The sequence below is a fragment of the Ixodes scapularis genome, unplaced genomic scaffold (assembly GCF_016920785.2).
Source record: "Ixodes scapularis isolate PalLabHiFi unplaced genomic scaffold, ASM1692078v2 PGA_scaffold1__304_contigs__length_218370807, whole genome shotgun sequence".
Taxonomy (NCBI): Eukaryota; Metazoa; Arthropoda; class Arachnida; order Ixodida; family Ixodidae; genus Ixodes; species Ixodes scapularis.
In genome coordinates this window covers 142,965,074-142,983,414 of record NW_024609846.1, presented here as the reverse complement: position 1 = coordinate 142,983,414, position 18,341 = coordinate 142,965,074, and the positions used below count along the sequence as shown (strand labels likewise).

Genomic DNA, 18,341 nt, shown 5'->3' with positions numbered 1-18,341 from the left:
ATTCTAACCACTATTGGCACACCCCTACAAAGAAGCCGACGACGACGAAGCAGACGACAAAGCGATTCTAAAGCGATAAGACGACTGAAAATGTTTTTCTGCACTTGATGACAAACTAAGGCATTACAAGCAACACAATCTTATGATGTACAGACATGCAGGATAATCCAAGCTAATACCAGGGCTTCCTAAACTATGATGTACGCCCACATCAGCCCTATTCAGCCGGGAAGTTGGAGGGCGAGGACTACAAGTAGCATGGCGGCGGCAATACTTCTGGAATGCGCAAGACAGCGTAGTTCGCTTGGTGGCATCGGTCTATTCATTGACCGTGTCTACGTCATCGAGGTTTTAAAAGAAGAAACTGGAAAAAAATGACTTCGTCCTTATTCTTGAAATTGGATACTTACAAAGATGCTTCCTCGTCAGTGTCGTTCCGTGTGGGTATACTTGGATCCCACTAGTGCGAGTGAGCTTGAGAAAGTGAGAAGCATTCCAACTTTACATCGTTGCACGGACCCTCAGTAAGATGGAAAATATTGTGTTTCGAAGAGGTACAGCAAAACAAGTCTTATTTTATAGATGTAGAATATATTTATTTTAAAAACCGGCGTAAGGTGCAAAGCCATCTACCGTACATATGTAGAGACAGCGGTCAATTGAACCGCAGTAACGACGCTGCATGAGGCCGCATTGAGCCTTCTACGGGCAGCTGCTGTCGGATATGTTGAACTTGGTGCCGCTGCCACAGAGGAGGTCAAAGATGAAGTCGCAGCAAACCGAGTGGTTTCCCAGTTGACTCTTGGGAACGAGCAGGGCGCATGCCCCTTCTGCGCGGTTGGAAGATGGCTCACTTAGTAAACATTCAGTATACTACGACCGTGCCGCATAAAATCCCAGCTATATTAAGCGGAAAATGCGTTTACGGACCAAGTTTTGAAATTAGGGGGACGAAGGGTGGGGAGTTTTGTTAAGAAGCTTTTGATGCTGTAAAACAAATATTGTCTTACCGCCTGCGTATGGCACACGGAGTATATTGCCCTTCTTGTTGTCTTTGTACACTGAATAGGCCGACAGAAAGCTTCTATCTGCGAAGAGGCAAAATAGGCTTTATCGGATGTTCCCCTTAATAAATTCACTCACCTGGACAAAGTGAAATACGAAGGCTATTTAGGGACATGCCAAGTAGAATGACCGATCTATGATCGACATGGGTATTTCATTAAACTTATCTCTGAAATCGATAAAATGGTTCAGTAATGTTTTACAATATTTTAGTGGTAATTGTGCAATTCCTGTTCTTAAAGAATGTCGAGATTAAGTTGATGTGCATAAACCCAGATAGGACGAATGAAACAGCATCACAAGCGCAAGTCACTGTACCCTCTTTGAACGGAATCGGTTCAGCGATAGCGAAGCAAGTACAGAAATAAGAGCATCATGTTGGTGCGCTTTCGACTCTGTTTGATTGCTCCGATTAGCTCATAGCATCAGCTGCGTCTGGACCTAATGTAAAACGAAGTAGTGTGTCCACCAAAAAAATTACAGTTTTTTTTTTTTTCATTGCAAAAATAAACTACTCATATTCCACCGAAACAGTAGCGCTAGAGGTCTGAACCAGTTCGCAATGTTTCAGCACGAATAATATTTTTTATTCGAAAGTTATAAGTGATTTTCTTGAAAATTTTGATGGGAAAATGGGGCCCATTTTCGGCCCTGGACTGCGCCATACATTTCCATGTATTGGAGCGCTCCGTCGGCCACGATTTTCTTATCAAAGTTTAAAAAAAAAAATCACTCGTAACTTTTAAATAAAATATTGCCTCGTGCTGAAACTTTGGCATCTGGTACGAACCTCTAGCGCTGCCTTTGGGCGGAAAATGGGTGTTCGACGGTGCACAGTTTACTTTTTGTAGTTATTACCCATTAACTTGTTTTCGGGGATACCTTGTATGTAATCCTTCTTTTAACGAGAAGGTGGTTTTGTTTTTGTGGGGGATAAATATGCAGTTGAGTCGACGTTCCAACGTTCATTAAAATATCTATCACCCTAAGGCACGTGTATACTTCGTTTCAGCTTAGGTCCGAGCGCGGCCTATGTTATGAGCCGATGGGCCAATCATAGAGCGCAGAAAGCGCAGCGTCATGGCGTGCTCTCTGCGCTTTATAGAAGTAGCCGGCATAGGAGCACGCATAGAGAAACGGCGATTACCGGCTAGTCCTCTCAACTGCAGAAAGCACGCCATGAGGTTGCGCCTGTTTCGCTGTTTGATTGGCCCTTCGGCTCATAACATCGGCCGCGCTCGGACCTAAGCTGAAACGAAGTGTAGACGAAACTGAACTGGCGTTATCAGCTTTTCAAGCCGCACAAAACGGCACCTAGATTGACAGCCCCTTAATTCTCCTGCCCCATGGAGTAAATAAAGCCCATGAAGTCATATCTCATGCCTCGTCACAGAAGCCGCTGAGGAAGCTCAGAAAAGAAATGAAACACAAAGAAAAGCGGAGCAACGCAGGTGCATGGTAACAGAAGCCGTGGAGCCGGGAGGAAGGGGAGGGGGGGGGGGGGGCGCCTGCGCAATGGGGAAGCGTGATGTCACCGCCAGAGCGCAGTGTGCAAAAGGAAGACGTGACGCGCTGCTTGTAGGAATGCACTGCGTGTAACGAATGCTTTCCCATTTTTACACGTAAGCAATCTTATGTGTCATCTCAATTTTTTTTTTTTTTTGGGGGGGGGGCTTAACTGCGACTGTTTTGTTTAGACGTAAAGACCGAGCACAGCCGACGCTACAATCCCATATAGCCAATCGAGCAGCGTCAAAAGTGCATGTCACGGTGCTAATCCTCTTAGCGCTTTTGCAGAATCATCTAAACCAATCACACGTCGAAAAAAAAAAAGAAACGCAGGATCATGGTGCACTAATTATGCCTGGCTGGTTTGGCGACCTAGCCGGTTATAGCAAACGCCCAAAGACGATGAGCGCAATGACAGTGCAGTGTTGGTGCTGCTTTTTTTAACTCGTATGGTAGCGTCAGCTCAGACTCGGGATCAGTGGAAACCTTAGCAAAAATCGTCTTCTTTGCGCTGCCGTCTTTGTCTGCTGTAGGCTGTGGAACGCCTTCTGAGCATGCGCTGTTCCTCTGTCGATATCAGAGGCTTCCTAATGCGTCCCCAGCTCAGTGACTCAGCGTCTTTCGCCCCGGTGATATGCGATGCAAAGGTCTATAGCGAGAGTCCAAGGAAAACTTCGATAAAACCTTTCCGCCGCTTATCACCCTCACAGAAAATGCTGAATCACTGCGCGGTGAACGCATGCGCAGCGTCTCGTATTTCGTGGAAGAGAGCTACTTACTGCCCACGCTCAGAACGGCTTTCCGCAGCCCGGGAGATTAAGATGGCAGCGCGCGAAGTCGATTATTTTAAAGGTCTGTCGTACAGACTGACGCCCCTCAGCGAGTTTTGCTTTGGCGCAAAGTTCCCGTAGCCACCATAATACTTAAAGGAAAGTGATAGTTTACACTCGCACAGTACAGAGACCTCAAATGCAATACTCACAACCTCGAGGATGAAAATTCATTACGTTTTTGGCTGTGTACCCTGGAGTCGATCTGAGGGTCACTGTTAGATCACTGCAATGTAAACCATTGACGCTTTGATAACTCATCCGACAACGCGTGCGAAGCATACAAAATATTTGTTTGCAGCTCTTGAATGCAGACTATACCTTCTGTTTTGCAGGTTTTTGATACGGTCATCTTTACCAAATCGTTACGTAAAGGGTGATACATTTTATTCAAATTATTATTGTTTTGCTGGTGCTCTCATAACCGCGCAAGAAGAGCAACTCACCAAAAAAAGTGACTTCGTAAATGAATTCGTGCTATAGGTTAGGTCACTAAGCACATACTTTTACCACAACTATGAGCGCAGTGTTCTAAAATCCACATAAACACGAACACGCATACTAAAACCGCTAGATTATGGCAAAAGCAATGCGGTTGGTTAGCTTAGTTGATAATAGCAAACACACAGATAATGAGGAACGTCGTGACGTTGCGCGTCTGGTTCTTCTTGATTGAACACAGCCACTTGTGGCCTCATATGCGCTCTGACTTAAGTTGAAACGAAGTACAGTGGAGCTCCGAAGGGTCATAAGGGGTATCAGTAAAAAAAACCGAACCCTGCTTTTTGCTCTCGAAGCAAATAAAAAATAATGGTCTTCTACACACGTATGTAGACAGGCAATCTCTTTATTGAGTGGCCGGTCCGGACAGTAAGCATGCCAGCTACCAGCTAGTGACTGTTGCCAGTGAAAAAGCCTGTCTGGCAGAAAGGAGACGACATGCCTGAGTCAGAGAAACCATTTTTAAGGATCGGCGACCAACGTGGTCGCGACAACTTTTCATAGTAGTGCGCTATAAGTAAACAAGGTGGTCACTGCGTCGCTGGAAACTTGGAATAAGTTCGTTGAACCTCGAGCTTGCTGTTGTTATAAGAACGAAATTTTGCGACCAGACGTTTGGTGCTTTTGCGAGGTCCTTAACTTATATTTGCTGGTTTTAAAGCGAATATTTCTAATCACTTTTTATTTCGTTCCTAGTTTTTACGTTCTCGAATATGAGGGCAGACTAAAAATGATTCCAGGAAAATGCAGGGGTAGCATTGTCCGAGAACAGACTGCAAGTTTTTCAAGGCGTTTCCCTGGCACATTACTAACAAGCCACCATGTAAAAAAAAAAACTGGTAGATAAATAAAACTAATTTTAACGAGTGTACTCACATGACAACGTTTGGCTTGTACGTGAGAATGACAGGGTGACGGCCATTTCGTCCGGAGCGAGTCTGGCCGTATCTGACACAACGAGCTGCGTAGCCCATTGCGGGATCAAACTCGTAGTTTCTGTATGCCATGTGCCATGTCTCTTCGAGCGGGAAGCACTGCAACGTAGATCGCGGTGAGACGACAAAGGCATATTGTTGAGTCACTTTTCATTGTTCTCGTTCGGTGAAGTCTGGGAAATACCAGGTCGGCGGGGACACAATAGAGAATAACAAGGTATATTTTTTTACTTCATTCTTATCAATTTAAACTTACCGAAGATTGATTCTGATACTCTTGCAGCGCCGGATTTCGCTCCATGTATGCCTTTCTTGCAGAGGTGCTATGAAGAAGAACCAGCAGAACAGTTACGGTGAGCGGGAACAATGGCATTATTCGGGAGAGTTGATATTCTGCTACCGCACTTCGATTTACGTTGCCGTTTCCTGAGTTACGTCGTGACAGCACTCGATTTTATACACCATCCCGATACCCAGAGGTCCCGGCGCTGCGTAGGGGCGGCTGCCAGCGCGGCACGTGGGCAAAGCCTCGCCACACGCGAAACTCGTTTCTGCGCAAGCGCTGCGCTCGCTCTTGGTTTTGGGAAAGTTGAAATTGTTTTCCAACAGCGTGGTGGTCTATACGAAACTTGAAAACACATGAATGCTTCAAGCTGGCATCCGGTGGACATTCGCTCATCGATGTCGTAAAATGCTTCTTTTTTTTTTTTTTTTTCAAACTCTTAATGTCACAATAAAAATAGAAGAAAAAAATGTTTCAGCAGCTTCATACACGCGTGAAAATTGAAAAAAGAGAGATTATACGAGGAAAATATAAAAAGCGCCGGACAAAACGCTTTTCGAATAGATTCACTGGTTTGAGGCTTGTCTCTCCCTGACGTCTCTGCGAACTTTAGCCGATTGGGCTATGATTTCACTAGCTGCGGCTTACAAAGACGCAATTTCAAATACTAGTGGCGGCAAAACTATCGAATTTTTTTCTGTATTTTTACGTTTTATGACGTATAGGCATAATTTAGCGAGATCTTTGAAAGTGCGTTGCACCACGTTTTCGGAATAAAATACAACAAATGTAAACACGTTTTGTCGAATGACAGAGCAACAAAATGAATGCGACTGAATATTTGTTTCAAAATAGGCATAATTGTCACACTGCCCCGCCCACTCAATTGTTACAATTCACAACGTGCTTAACTGTCCAAAAGTTTGAAAATAGGATACGTTCAAATACGTATTCACCGATGTATCCCACAGGCCTCATAAATTAAAGTTAGCGCGTCTTGACATTTCAATAATATAGTGTACATGTCACACGATGCCGCGGTTTTTATACAAAGTTTAGTTTTAACATCTAAAATAACACCAGCACACCCATTTAACTGTACGACGAAAGTCACCTCACGACAATCATAGGAAATCCAAGGGGAACTCGCTTTGCGGCACGTTTACGGTGAGCTTGTCTTTTGAACAGTATCCAAGCAAAGGAACGAACGCTACTTATTTGTCTATAACCTAAAACCGATCAGCTATTTTTGCGCGAAGGCCACAAAGGGCACTTTAGAAATTACCTCAGCAGAGAACTGTTATCATCGTTCGCAACGGCGCGCGCGTCGCGGGCCGTTAGGGTTGTTTCCGTCGTTTGTTTTCCTGGAAGGCCTAACAGAAACGCTTGAAAGGAATTACTGAGATTACGAACGTTAAATATCAAAGTGGAAGATAAAGCGAAAATGGTATGCATTATAAATAAAACAAAAACTAAAGGGGCAATCGCTATGAAAGTGGCAACTGCCAAGAAAGCATCGAAACGACAACGGAGTGCGTTATCTCACTCGCTTCGCCCATCGGGAGATGGCGCCACAAGTTACAAGCCTCACAAATTTTGTCGTCTGGGTCAGGGTCTGGGTCAGGGTCAGGGTCAGGGTCAGGGTCAGCCGTTGATCCTGGCAAGTTTAGAGGTCGTTTTACAAAGAAAGGAAACTATGCTTTAAAACTTAATTAGCTAAAATTCACCACAACAATGCACATTTGGTGAAAGTTTGGGCTTCCGACGTGCTGTCGTCGATGTTCCCGGCTCGCCTTACAGCTTAAAATCCACTGGAGCCACCCTATATAAAACGACTGCCACTTCACCGCAAAAATGATCAGCTGCCTAATCTTTTAAAGTCCGAATTCGAGTCACTTATCTTAATTAATATTAACTTTTATATGCCCTACGGACCATCCTAAACCTAATTTTGCAATAAATATTTAGAACAGGGATGAAGCAAGCTCTCAAGTTCACCATGGAGTATTCCATGAAACATAGCAATTTGCCCATAATACTGATTGGCTACTTTTATTTACGAAAACGCATGTCTGTGTTTTTATCGAGTATAGCGGATTTAAATCTGTAAATAAATTGTCTGTAACCGGGGCAACACGCCGGCTCATGGGACTGGCTGGTATATACTATATGTTAAACAAATCTGGTATGTTACTACTTTTAAGATATCAAAGAAACTGCAAAAAGCTTGCCTTAAATATTGCAAATAAAGGTGACGAACAATCGCAACATTAGCTTTTGAGAAATTTAGCTGAATGGAGATGCTGACCACTTAATTTTCAATCAGATCGAAGCCTAATGCAACGAGTAAATCAGAACCTGAAATTAGGTAGAAAACAAACAAATTCAATATTTCTCAGATCAAAAATATTCTGCCAATTTTTATTATTTGATTTATAGGTCTAAAATTCACCCCTGGCTACTGACTTTCACGGATAGGACGCACGCATGCGCATAAACGGAACGGCTGAAACTGGCACTACTTCTGTGATTATACTGCATTTAACGCAAAGGCGCAAGCGAGTTGGAAAATAATGATAATACTAATTCCCGTAGGTGGGGAACAACAGGGACAAAGGACAAACACAAGTCTCCAAATACAGCTAGGTGACTGGTGCACGACCACGTATTGAACAAGATTTTGGAATCGAACCTCCATTTCCAGGGGCGCGCTCTACCGTCGGTGAGCTAACCAGGAGTTAGATATCAGTAGAGCAAATGGGTTTTATCAGCTGCTACCAGTCTAACACCAACAGAGATGAACGGCCTGCATTTTAAGGGTATGATTAAAATGCAATTAATGCAAAGGTGCAAACGAGTTAGAAAAGAATGTCAATAAAAATCCCTGGAGAAGGGATGATTATTCTCAAGATCTTTGTCTTGCCAGTTTGTCGGTAACAGGCGAATCATGGCGCTTGGATTTTGAATCCGGTAGCATTGGCCTTATCACCAACAGTAGCGAACTGTTTAGTATTATCACTCATTATTGCATGCTCCTGTTTGTTGCGTCTTTGGAGTAAAACGCTTTCTGGTGAGGGACGTTGGCTAGCATGGTCACCCTTCCGCGGTGTTACCAAGGACACCGCAGTAAGGTTGAGTAAAACTAAATATAAAATCAACCCGAATAAAATGAAGCATATGGCAAGTTTTGGCTGTGTTCGCGTACACCTATCAAAAATCTACTGTGTGTGTAAAGAAGTAGCTGGAGTTACGGCGTATGACGTAAATGAGGAGCGTGTAATAATATATAACGCAAATATTCATAAAACAAAAATGTGCTTATATGTTTTGTCGTTCATCCCGACACATGCAATGTTTGAGGATTATTCGTACCACACCTATAGTGATCTGGACTATATTTTAAAAGCTATAACTGTTATTCATGGTCTTTCACCAAACACAGAATTTTTTTTTTTTTTTTTTTTATAAAAGGGCATTTGATCTAAATGAACGGTTTCCTTATAATAATATAATCGACCACGGCGGATCCCAGGTTACGAGCATAGTGAGACAATTACCGATTCAATTAGCTATAGTGCCCTAATTTGATTTTGAATTGTTTACCTGTACATTTTACTTAAAGGGAAGCTACGGAGCTTCTTGAAAAAAAATGACTTAGAAGTGAATTCTAGTGTATTTTTACCTCGTGAACCCGAATACCAAAACTATTTGCCGCGCAAGTATTGTTAAACACGAGAAAAACGCGAAAGACAGTCGCTGTCCGTGACGTCATCGACGGATCTTTTGGCTTGCCAAGGCTAGGGAGGCGGGGCTTCAGCCCTATTTTCAAATTGCTCTTATGGCTCTCCGGCGCGTCGCATTGAAATATAATTGTGATATCTGTTATTCTAAAGGCCAAATGAACACAATTCAAGCGTTTTTTCTCAAATACAGAAGTGCCCCATCTTCCCTTTAAATAATTGTTGCACGTCGCCAAAATATATGATATAGCCGCCGTTAGATTTTGTACAATTTAGGACAGATTTATTCCGTGAGGAGAGTGAAAAACCAAGAAAAGAGCGACGGAAGTTTCACCCGGAAGTAAAGTCGGCTTCGGCCGGGCCGTGGGTAGCGAATCGTCGTAAACCAACCTGTAGCGGCAACTTATAAAAATATCAATGAGGTAGAGGGCCTTAGCGCGATAAACTGGCAACTGAAAGTGACCTCCAATTGGTGGCCGCCATGTTGCACATTTTGACCATTAGACACGTGACCTTATAGTTTCACGTCTACAATTTAACCAATTAGCGCGCACAAAAAATTGGGTATTGATCTTTAATACGAGTACCGACAAGATAAGTTATGTTTCGTTTGCTTTAAGTCAAAAAGGTGCTTTTACAACAAAAACTCGGGCGGCTTCGCAATACCTCCGCGAGATGCCGTCAGCCGTGGTGCTGTATTTTTGGTTTTTATCGAAACTAGGCACTGATTTCAACGGCTAACAGTATCGAAAAAATAGTTTCTCATGTTTTTACAGCGATCAAAATACAAATCTCGGCTCAGTTTTGCGTAAAAATCTCGGGATTTGTACGGTCACGTGTATAGTGGTCAAAATTATACTACATGGAGGCATCCAAGTGGGGGTCCCTTTTGCCTGGAGAACGGAATACCAATTTATCGCTCTAAGCCCCTATACCTTGCTCAAAAATACTCACATCGTTGTACCAAAGGCGCGCTACACTCTGATGTCTCATCGACCACTAAGCGTTCGGCGTTTTCACCCTGAGTTTGGCTATGGCGGACTTTTCAGAACCTAACGTGGCCAATAAACGGCGCGGAAAACGGTATGACTTTCTGACTAAAAAAAAACTGCTATACATGTACACTTAGGCTATGAACAACACATGTGTATTCGGAATATACGATGTATGGCGAATATATTCGAAAGACGGTAATAACTATGTTGGTGATATGGTTGCTCATTTTCCATTTCTTTCATACCGCGAGCACCGGCGTGGTCGCCAAGGTTATACAGAATTATAAATGTTTCTATTTCAGGTGTACTTTTTCAGATTTTTATCAGTCGTTGGTAAAAAAAACAAAAAACACTGCATATATACTATATGCAGAATTAAAATGACGTCAGAAGCACTACTTCTTGTAAAAAATGCCCATTCAGGGCACCAACATAGCGGTAAAATGTGGCGAGCTTTTTTTACCCATTTGGCCTAATATTGGCAGAAATGTTCCGACCCATAACACTCCATAACAGCTGAGAATTAACTGGAACTTTCAGAAGCGTATCAAATTATCAAATGATGATTCGGGCCAAGGTAGTTTCGCACACTGTTCGAACCCCATTCCTCCTCGTGGCACACGCGTGGGTTGCTCACTTCGCCATGCGCGCGGCAATATCACCTTTTACGTGGGCTTTTTCTTGTTATTTTTATGATGGCGCTAAAACAAACAAATTACAATCATTTTCCTCTCTAGGACCCCAATTTATACTACATAAAAGTACTTACGATTTGTGATATAGCTTACGAGAAGGTGTCGCTCTTTAATTTTACGTTCTCAATATGCGCCAAACACGACCCCAGCAATCGCTGAACATATTTAAATAAATTCTTCACAATAATCAAAGCTCTAACTTTATTTTTAATTTTTTAGGACTGAGAAGACTTTACCTTTTCAGTTAATTGCACAAACTGAATGTCAGTAACGCTTAGTAGATACAGAAGCATTCGTAGAGTGTACATTTTGAGCAAGTTCAACAAAAACGCTCATTGTCTGTTTCTGTTATGCATACTCAAATTGTTTCAATCACAAAATGCCTGTTTTAGTTTTTACCTTTATTATGTTCATATGAAAACAAGCAATTGAAGGTTTTTTATCGATTCTTCACTTTTATATCATCCTCAAAAAGGTTGTCAAACAAAATTACATTTTCAGGTCATAGGATAAACTTCTTTTTTATTTAGAGGAGATGAGAAATTACTACACACACATTGCTCCATGGTAAATAGCATTTCTCGGTTTTATTATGTTAATTTCGTTACGTTGATCGTAGACGTAAACAACAAGTTACGAATCTTGCAGGAAACCTTTTTGCATTTGGATCGAAAAACAACGATTGTAAACAGTACAAAATGCTAAATAAAGCGATCAAACGCTTCTTCAGCTAACACGCTAAGCAGCATAAATCTTACGCTTAAAAACTTCTCGAGTTTCTAGAGAAACATATTTGAGGTGCTGCTAGGTACTCCTACGAAAACGAAATAAACCTAATAAGCAGTTCCTTCAATATACGACTTATATCAGCATACCAGCGATGGTGTATACAGGTTGATGTTCCCTAATAACTATCTCACTAAAATAAAACCCGTCTCCAAACACTTTTAAAAATGTGTCTAGATACCCTCGTGCAGATTTGATGTTTGAGGAGGCCGCGGACAAACATTGAATATTCAATGAAATCGATATTTAACCAAAACTCGAGTTGATGTCTACAGTAAATAACGAAACTTATTTATATTTAAATCGTCACAATAGTAAAAAATAACACTTTTTAATAATGAACTGGACACAAATGAAAGGACCACAAAAAAGGACATATTCCCAATTAATAATGCTTTTATTTTTTTTCATCACATGATGAAGGGTAGGCCGGGGGAAAAAGCTGTGAAAACAGCTTGACGGGTATGTTTCTGCCTACAGAGGCAGAAACATAACAGCTCAAACAAACAAACAAAAGCAAAAAAAAATAGCTGTTACAAAAACAGCCCTGGCAGGACAGATTGTCACAAAAACCGTTACACTGTGCGGTTATTGTACATAGTAATTTCGAAGCTCATTCATGGAGAGCGAGTCCAGTTGAAAGTCACGACTAATAAAGCTGTTAAGTAAATGTTGTAAAGTAAATTTAATATTAGCAGGTCACAGTTAGTTCTATGGGGTACAATCCTCCAATATTCAGCGTGCCGTGAGGGATAGTTACAACGTTTCTATAGTCGGGTACAAGTCAAGAAGGTAGGAGAAGCTCCTCCCACAAGTGTGATGCGCCCGTTTCAAATCTCTCCGCAGTCGAAAGAAGAGTTGACTGGAAACGCTCCTTGTTCCGCTTCAATGGATTCCCACTTGTCTCCGATCCCACTTTTTAAGAAAGCGACCTTTGTATTCATCGGAGAGGGAACCGAGCCCCTGAAAGCATGCCTTTGTATCCATCGGGGGGGGGGGGGGGGGGGGGGGGGGAGCTAATCCCCGAAAGTCGTATTTGTTTCCGTCGGTGGGGGAGAACTCTAATCTCCCTCGTGTGGCTTCCACAATGCTAAGTCAAAGTCGAAAGATAAAGCAAATATGTACAGAAAGGCAAGACCCTCCTCGCGCGTTGTCCGCGACGTCACGGAAACGGTGGGACGCTATTGGATGCAAAGGTGGCGGAGGGATATCTGATTCCCTTTGAGGGGCATTTGCCGCTACCTTCTTAACCTGTAACTGACTATAGTTAACATCCCGAGAGTCGTCAGGAATTGTGAGTTTCTTTTTTGATCTCTTTTAAACCATCGGTCAACCTGTAATTGTACAAGTTATGTATGGTTATGACAGCGTATTTTTAAACAAAGGAGCAGTATGAAAGTCATGCGGAGCGTTCCAGATAATTCTAACCATTTTCTTTTGAAGCAGGAATATTTTTTCTAAGTTTCCAGGTGTGGTTGTGCCCCAGATAAGGTGCAGTAGCTGAGATAAGAGTAAAAAAGTGAATTGTAAATAATCAGGCTGGCGGAAGTTGATAAGATAGAGCGGTTGCGGTTTGCTAATCAAACAACGCAAGATAATTTAGATATTACATATAGTACATGGTTATCTCATGACATGCTCTCAGAAAAGATGACTCCAAGTGTCGTAAAGCTGCCAACGATTTCAATGGGCGTTGTGTTTAAGATGAGGCTATTAGTGGATGATACAGCCTTATTTTTCGGAGAAAAAATAATGGCTTTCGTTTTATTTGTGTTTATTTGCAATGAATGTGCCTGTGCCCAAGACTCTAGTTTCGATAACATTATATTTGCATGGCCTATCAGTAAATTTGGATCGTCACCGGAAAAAAATATGCTAGTATCGTCCACATAAATGACTAGTTTAATCGTTTGATCTGTGTTCACTATATCGTTTACATACATATATTAAATACAAAGGGACCTAGTATGCTTCCTTGAGGGACACCTGATGCGATAGTTCTAGTTGCAGATGAACAGCCGTTTAGGTATACGTACTATTGTCGATGTTTAAGGTAAGAGTTCAAAAGCATTAACGGGGCGCCTAGGAAAACATAATGTTCGAGTTTTTGTAAGAGTATTTTATGATCTAGGCTATCAAAAGCTGTAGTGAAATCGACGAAAACACCAAGTACTACCTTTCTATTTTCGAATTGCTCTAGAATATATTCTTTTTGTGCTAAGAGGGCCGCTTCAGTTGAAAGTTATTTTTTCTAAAGCCAAATTGAGCTGAGTTTAATAAACCATACCTGTCAGAAAATTGGCTAAACCGGTGATGTAGCACTTTCAAAAGAGCCTTTGAAAAAACTGGAAGTATCGAAATAGGGCGGTAGTTTCCTACGTCATCTTTCGCACCTTCTTATGCAGCACTAACACTTTGGCCTATTGCATTCCTTTTTGAAAAAAAAACACTCGTAGCAATAGCAACCTTGAAAATATGTGTTAGCAAGGGAGCAATAAGATCTATAACATACTTCACCGGGCGAATCTGAATATTGTCGGCGTCAGTTGAACCACTATTTTTTTAATAGCATTGTTATAGATATTACTTCCATCGGAACAACTCGGTCAAAAAATATAGAGTTAGCAATGCTTTGATCAATGTGTCTGTATTAATTAATATTGGTTGGAGTGTTGCCAAATTTAATAAAGAATTCATTAAACACATCTGCCAAGAGGCCTCCCGTTCACTTTTCTCCATTTAGAGTCAACTCGTCCACAGAACCTGGTGAGTGACTACGATGTAGCAACATGTTTAGTTTTTTCCACGTGATATCGAACGCCCCTCAGATGACTTAAACAATACATTGTAATAGCGCGTCCTCGCACGATGTAATTTTTTTGTAAAATTGTTGCGGTACGCTTTAAATATCCGAAGCTTTTCCGGCTCTCTTGTTCTTGAAAACCGCTTATATAATATAACCTTGTGGTTAATTTGACATAAAAGATCTTTTGTTACCCACGCTTTTTGCGCATTTATGATGCCTTCAGATGTTTAGACGGGAAGTGAGAATCATATATATGTTTGGATACATTCATGAACGCGTCATAAGCATCATCAGCATCATTTTTAAGGGACACCGCACTCCAATCGGCATTCGAAAAGCAGTGACGGAAATCATCGAGCTTTTTTAAGGTTATAGGTTGAAAATATACTTCGCAATTGTTTTTAGAATTTTTTGGTAAAGTTGTTTCTACACACAAAAATATAGGAGGATGGGATAACCTATAAATAGCAGGAGATATTCGTGCTATGTTTTAGGCTAAGAATCTAGCAGAAGATAGATAGTGCTGGAAATTAAATCAGTAATGCAATATTCGCTTCAAAATATTTCACGACCTCCTAATATCTAACACCAATTTTATTTGAAGAAAGCATTACATAGCTTAGTTTATCCACTTATTAAATTAAATGTACTATGTTTAGCGACACAAACTGAACACAAACAAAAGCAAAACTTTTGACATCTTTTAACCCATATAACGTATTCCGCATTAGATGCACATCTAAACGAAAAAAATGACACCCTTGGTTAAATTTTAACCCAGCTAACCTTCACAGATTATTTCCGGAACAAATACCAAACATGTCATCTCTTACTGTATATTTAAAGAGCATGGCTCTCGGTTCTCATATCACTGTTGAGGAGTCAGGCAGTGCCATGCTGCAGGAAATGCAGCTGTTTTTGAAAGAGGAGTTCGTTAACCTGCTGCTCTTCCGTGGGCACCACAATGGTTATCTGAACTCTCGATCTTAGTGCTTAGACCCAACTGCCCTTTTACGTCGTGGTTCTGTTCACGTCCTGAATTGAGAGCGGAAGCGATCATTTCGTCCCCATAAATTAAACGCAATGGTTCATGTCTATGTGACAACGTTGGTTCATCGCCCCTTTATAATTCTGCGATTCGCGGTTTATACCAAAAGAACATTGTGCTGTTGTTTGGAACTTCGGCATTTTTGCACATTAACTTGCGCGTCCAAAGGGTCGAAATCAGATTTTTAAAAAACCGCTAGACATAGTGCATTCTGCTCTAAATCCGTAATATAAAAAAAATCTGCCTTAAAAAAGGTACTTTTTTGTTTGTATTTAAGCGAAATTGCCTCCCACTCCAATCCACTCCTACAATCTAATAATTTCTTTTTTTTTTCTTGCGTTTCTGAGGGGGTTGACCTATGTGCTTCCACTTTTAAGAAATGCCAGGCCAAATAATCCAGAAATAAATAATTTTACGAGGTTACTCGGTCGCCTTTTTGTATTATTCAGGGTGTTATACGTTCGTGATTTCGTGGATTGAGGTGCAATATGATGTCACACTACTGCAGACGCGCTGCAGTGAAGGAAATAAATATCTTAATAGAAATATAACCGTCACTGGAGTGTTTTTTTTAAAATTATATTTGAGAAAATAGTTTAAAACACCCGACGCAGAACGGTATGCTCTATTTGTTTTTATGAAGTTGTCATATGTTGTGCCACCTTATTGTAATTTTCTAAAGAATTCCCCCAGCTTAATTATCAGACGGTGAGTGGAGGACTAGACGGTTTTTAAAATGAAATTAAATAGCGACGCGTATAATTTATTTCGGGGTAAAAAATATATGTTTCCCTTTTTGAAGCAAGAAACGAATTCATTGGCAAGCTCGTGTAAAGCAGAGTGCTGAAATAAATCTACTCGAATGTAGGTTATGTATATGCTTAAGTAAATAACCGCAGATGTTTCTTGTGGATATGCCTGGCTCTGCTTTCTTTTTTTTGCAACTTCAGTTTATTTCGTTACACCATGTACGCTAATACTTCGAACCCGTTTTAGGCGGTCCGCGAACACTGGTTTCTCAACGGATCGCGCTGTGATTTGATACCGAGCTGCGGGTAAGTAGCGAAAGCTCGGATTGAAAATTGACGAAAATCACAGAAATCAAGAAAAAGGCCGAGATCAATACAATCGAACTCTAGCTGTGAAACCATCAGCACCTCTTCTAGCTCATCACACGGTCTGACTGTGATTCTAAAGTCAAGACCCTACTCAAAGTATAACGAAGCTGAATTCACTAAAACTGAATCCACTAAAGAAGAAAACAAAACGAAAAAATGGAAAGCCGTTTACAACTCCCCGTAACGCCGAATTAGAGCGCAACTCTTGAGGAGGAGGAGGGAAGGGTACTGAGGGTCACGTGACCTGGGGGGGGGGTCATGTGATGCGGGGTGTGGTCACGTGACCCCCCAGAGGGAGTTTTCCGCTAGATTTAGCGGGGAAATTTTTCCGCTAGATTAGCGGGGAAATTTTTCCGCTAGATTTAGCGTGGAAACGTTTCCACTAGATTTAGCGTGGAAATTTTTCCGCTAGTTTAGCAAGGAAATTTACCCATAATGCACCGCGCGGTTACGCCGACGGCGACGCCGCTCAAGCCGGAAACGGGCGCCTAAGCGCTGCGCTCTAAAAACATGTAAATAAATATGTAGATTGCAAGACATCGGTGGTTTACGAGATACCAACATGTGCGGGAGGGTGTAAACCTTGGGCAGACGGGGTGATGCGCAAACGACAGGGCAGGGGAGCATGATCTTTCTCTAAGGCGGTCACATTCGGGATTCTTGGCCGTTCATTGTGACAGGTGCGCATGTTCTCTGTATTCGATGAAACGCAAATTTTGGGAAGGTAAATAATAAAAACAAGATAAAAAAAAAACTTCGAGGCATTTAATTGACTTTTTAATTAACAGCTTTAGAGGGCATATTTCAGGTTCAAAATTCATGCCCAAACTCCGGGCTGTTTGCTCCAGTTGTAATCTGTAATAAACATGTACGAATTTGGGCGCTACCGTCGCCAAATTATTTCAGTTCCCCAGGCTTCCTCAAACAGAAACAAATTTAGAAAAGTGCCACAGGGATGTGACAGTCTCCGTTTTTGCGTAGCGTCACAGTACCGACGTCACTTGCTTTCGCTATAGCGAAAGAGCAGTGTTTGCTCTATTGCTATCGCGATAAAGCAAACATTGTATGGAAGCACATGATTCTATTATGTCAAAAAGCAAAAAGCCCGAACAATGGTAATCTTGAGATATATATCAGCAGCCCATGTAAAAGAATACTTTTATCATTTTTGTCTTGTACCAAGTCCTCTGAATGAACCTTTTCCAAAAAGTGTTCTGCGCATGCGCATGCATACCTCACGTAGCTTAAGAAATGGAATTACAGCCAGTGCAAAAGTTGTGTTACCTCTCCTGCCCCACCTCTTCCACTCATCCGTCCCTGCTTCCCTTGGAAGCAGGAACAGATGAGTCCCTGATTCAAGGGAAGCAGGGACAGATAAACCAAAAGGGACATACATGTATGTCCCTTTTGGTTTCTTGTTTCAAGGTTTGATTTCTTAATTATGATTGTTCAGTAGCTGTTTTAACTCTTGTTTTAGTACAAAATTGTCATTCTGCTCACAGTAAAAAAAGGGAAGTTTAGGAATACAGGTGAAATAATTCACACCTGTGTGACTGGCGTACAATGTTCAAGCAGGAAACGATCGTACCAAATAAAAAAAAACACGAAAATAAAAACCACCTGAAGCCTGTCTGAAGACCTGTTGTATGTGGTGGATGGGCGCATTTTAATGGTCAGGGTCTCTAACGCAACATATTATTCTTTTGGCGTGGGGTGTTGCGAGTTTCAAGACACTTCAGAACTGAAGGATTACGAAGATTCTGCGGTCCGAGGCCTGGCGACGGGCTTGATTTCTACGGGAGTGTCTCAAGATATGGTGCTTTTCAACGTCCAGGGACAACAGAGCGACGGAGCGGAAGTTTTGGGAGTGTAGACGCCAAGTTACGCAGAGCGCTGACTTCTTGTGGCAAACTCTCAGGTTGACTTTGGGTCGTCCAAACAAGGCTGTGAAAATAGATTCTGGGAACGAGGTACAGCTGGGTGACGTCTCCGCACCGAAAAATGTGTAGCGCGTTTTGAAAGAGGGCCCC

At 41.7% G+C, this 18,341-nt stretch overlaps 1 protein-coding gene across 1 annotated transcript; it reads right to left on the bottom strand.

The window, feature by feature from the left end:
• Positions 1-702: 702 nt before the first annotated feature.
• LOC115318411 lies at positions 703-5,213 on the bottom strand. The gene is made up of 5 exons (XM_029978132.2): positions 5,097-5,213; positions 4,782-4,939; positions 3,553-3,630; positions 1,011-1,084; positions 703-830 (listed from the first exon to the last, which is right to left on the bottom strand). The coding sequence occupies exons 1-5, from the start codon at positions 5,211-5,213 to the stop codon at positions 703-705; spliced, it is 555 nt and encodes a 184-aa protein (XP_029833992.2).
• Positions 5,214-18,341: the final 13,128 nt, after the last annotated feature.

What these genes read in the sequence shown, in the direction of transcription:
- LOC115318411 (XM_029978132.2), bottom strand. Translation starts at nt 5,213, where the DNA reads ATGCCATTGTTCCCGCTCACCGTAACTGTTCTGCTGGTTCTTCTTCAT. An exon ending in TTTCATCCTCGAGGTTGTGA is followed by an intron (nt 1,085 to 3,552) that starts GTATTGCATTTG and finishes CTTCGCAGATAG; the next exon opens with AAGCTTTCTGTCGGCCTATT. An exon ending in CCGTGTGCCATACGCAGGCG is followed by an intron (nt 831 to 1,010) that starts GTAAGACAATAT and finishes CCAACCGCGCAG; the next exon opens with AAGGGGCATGCGCCCTGCTC.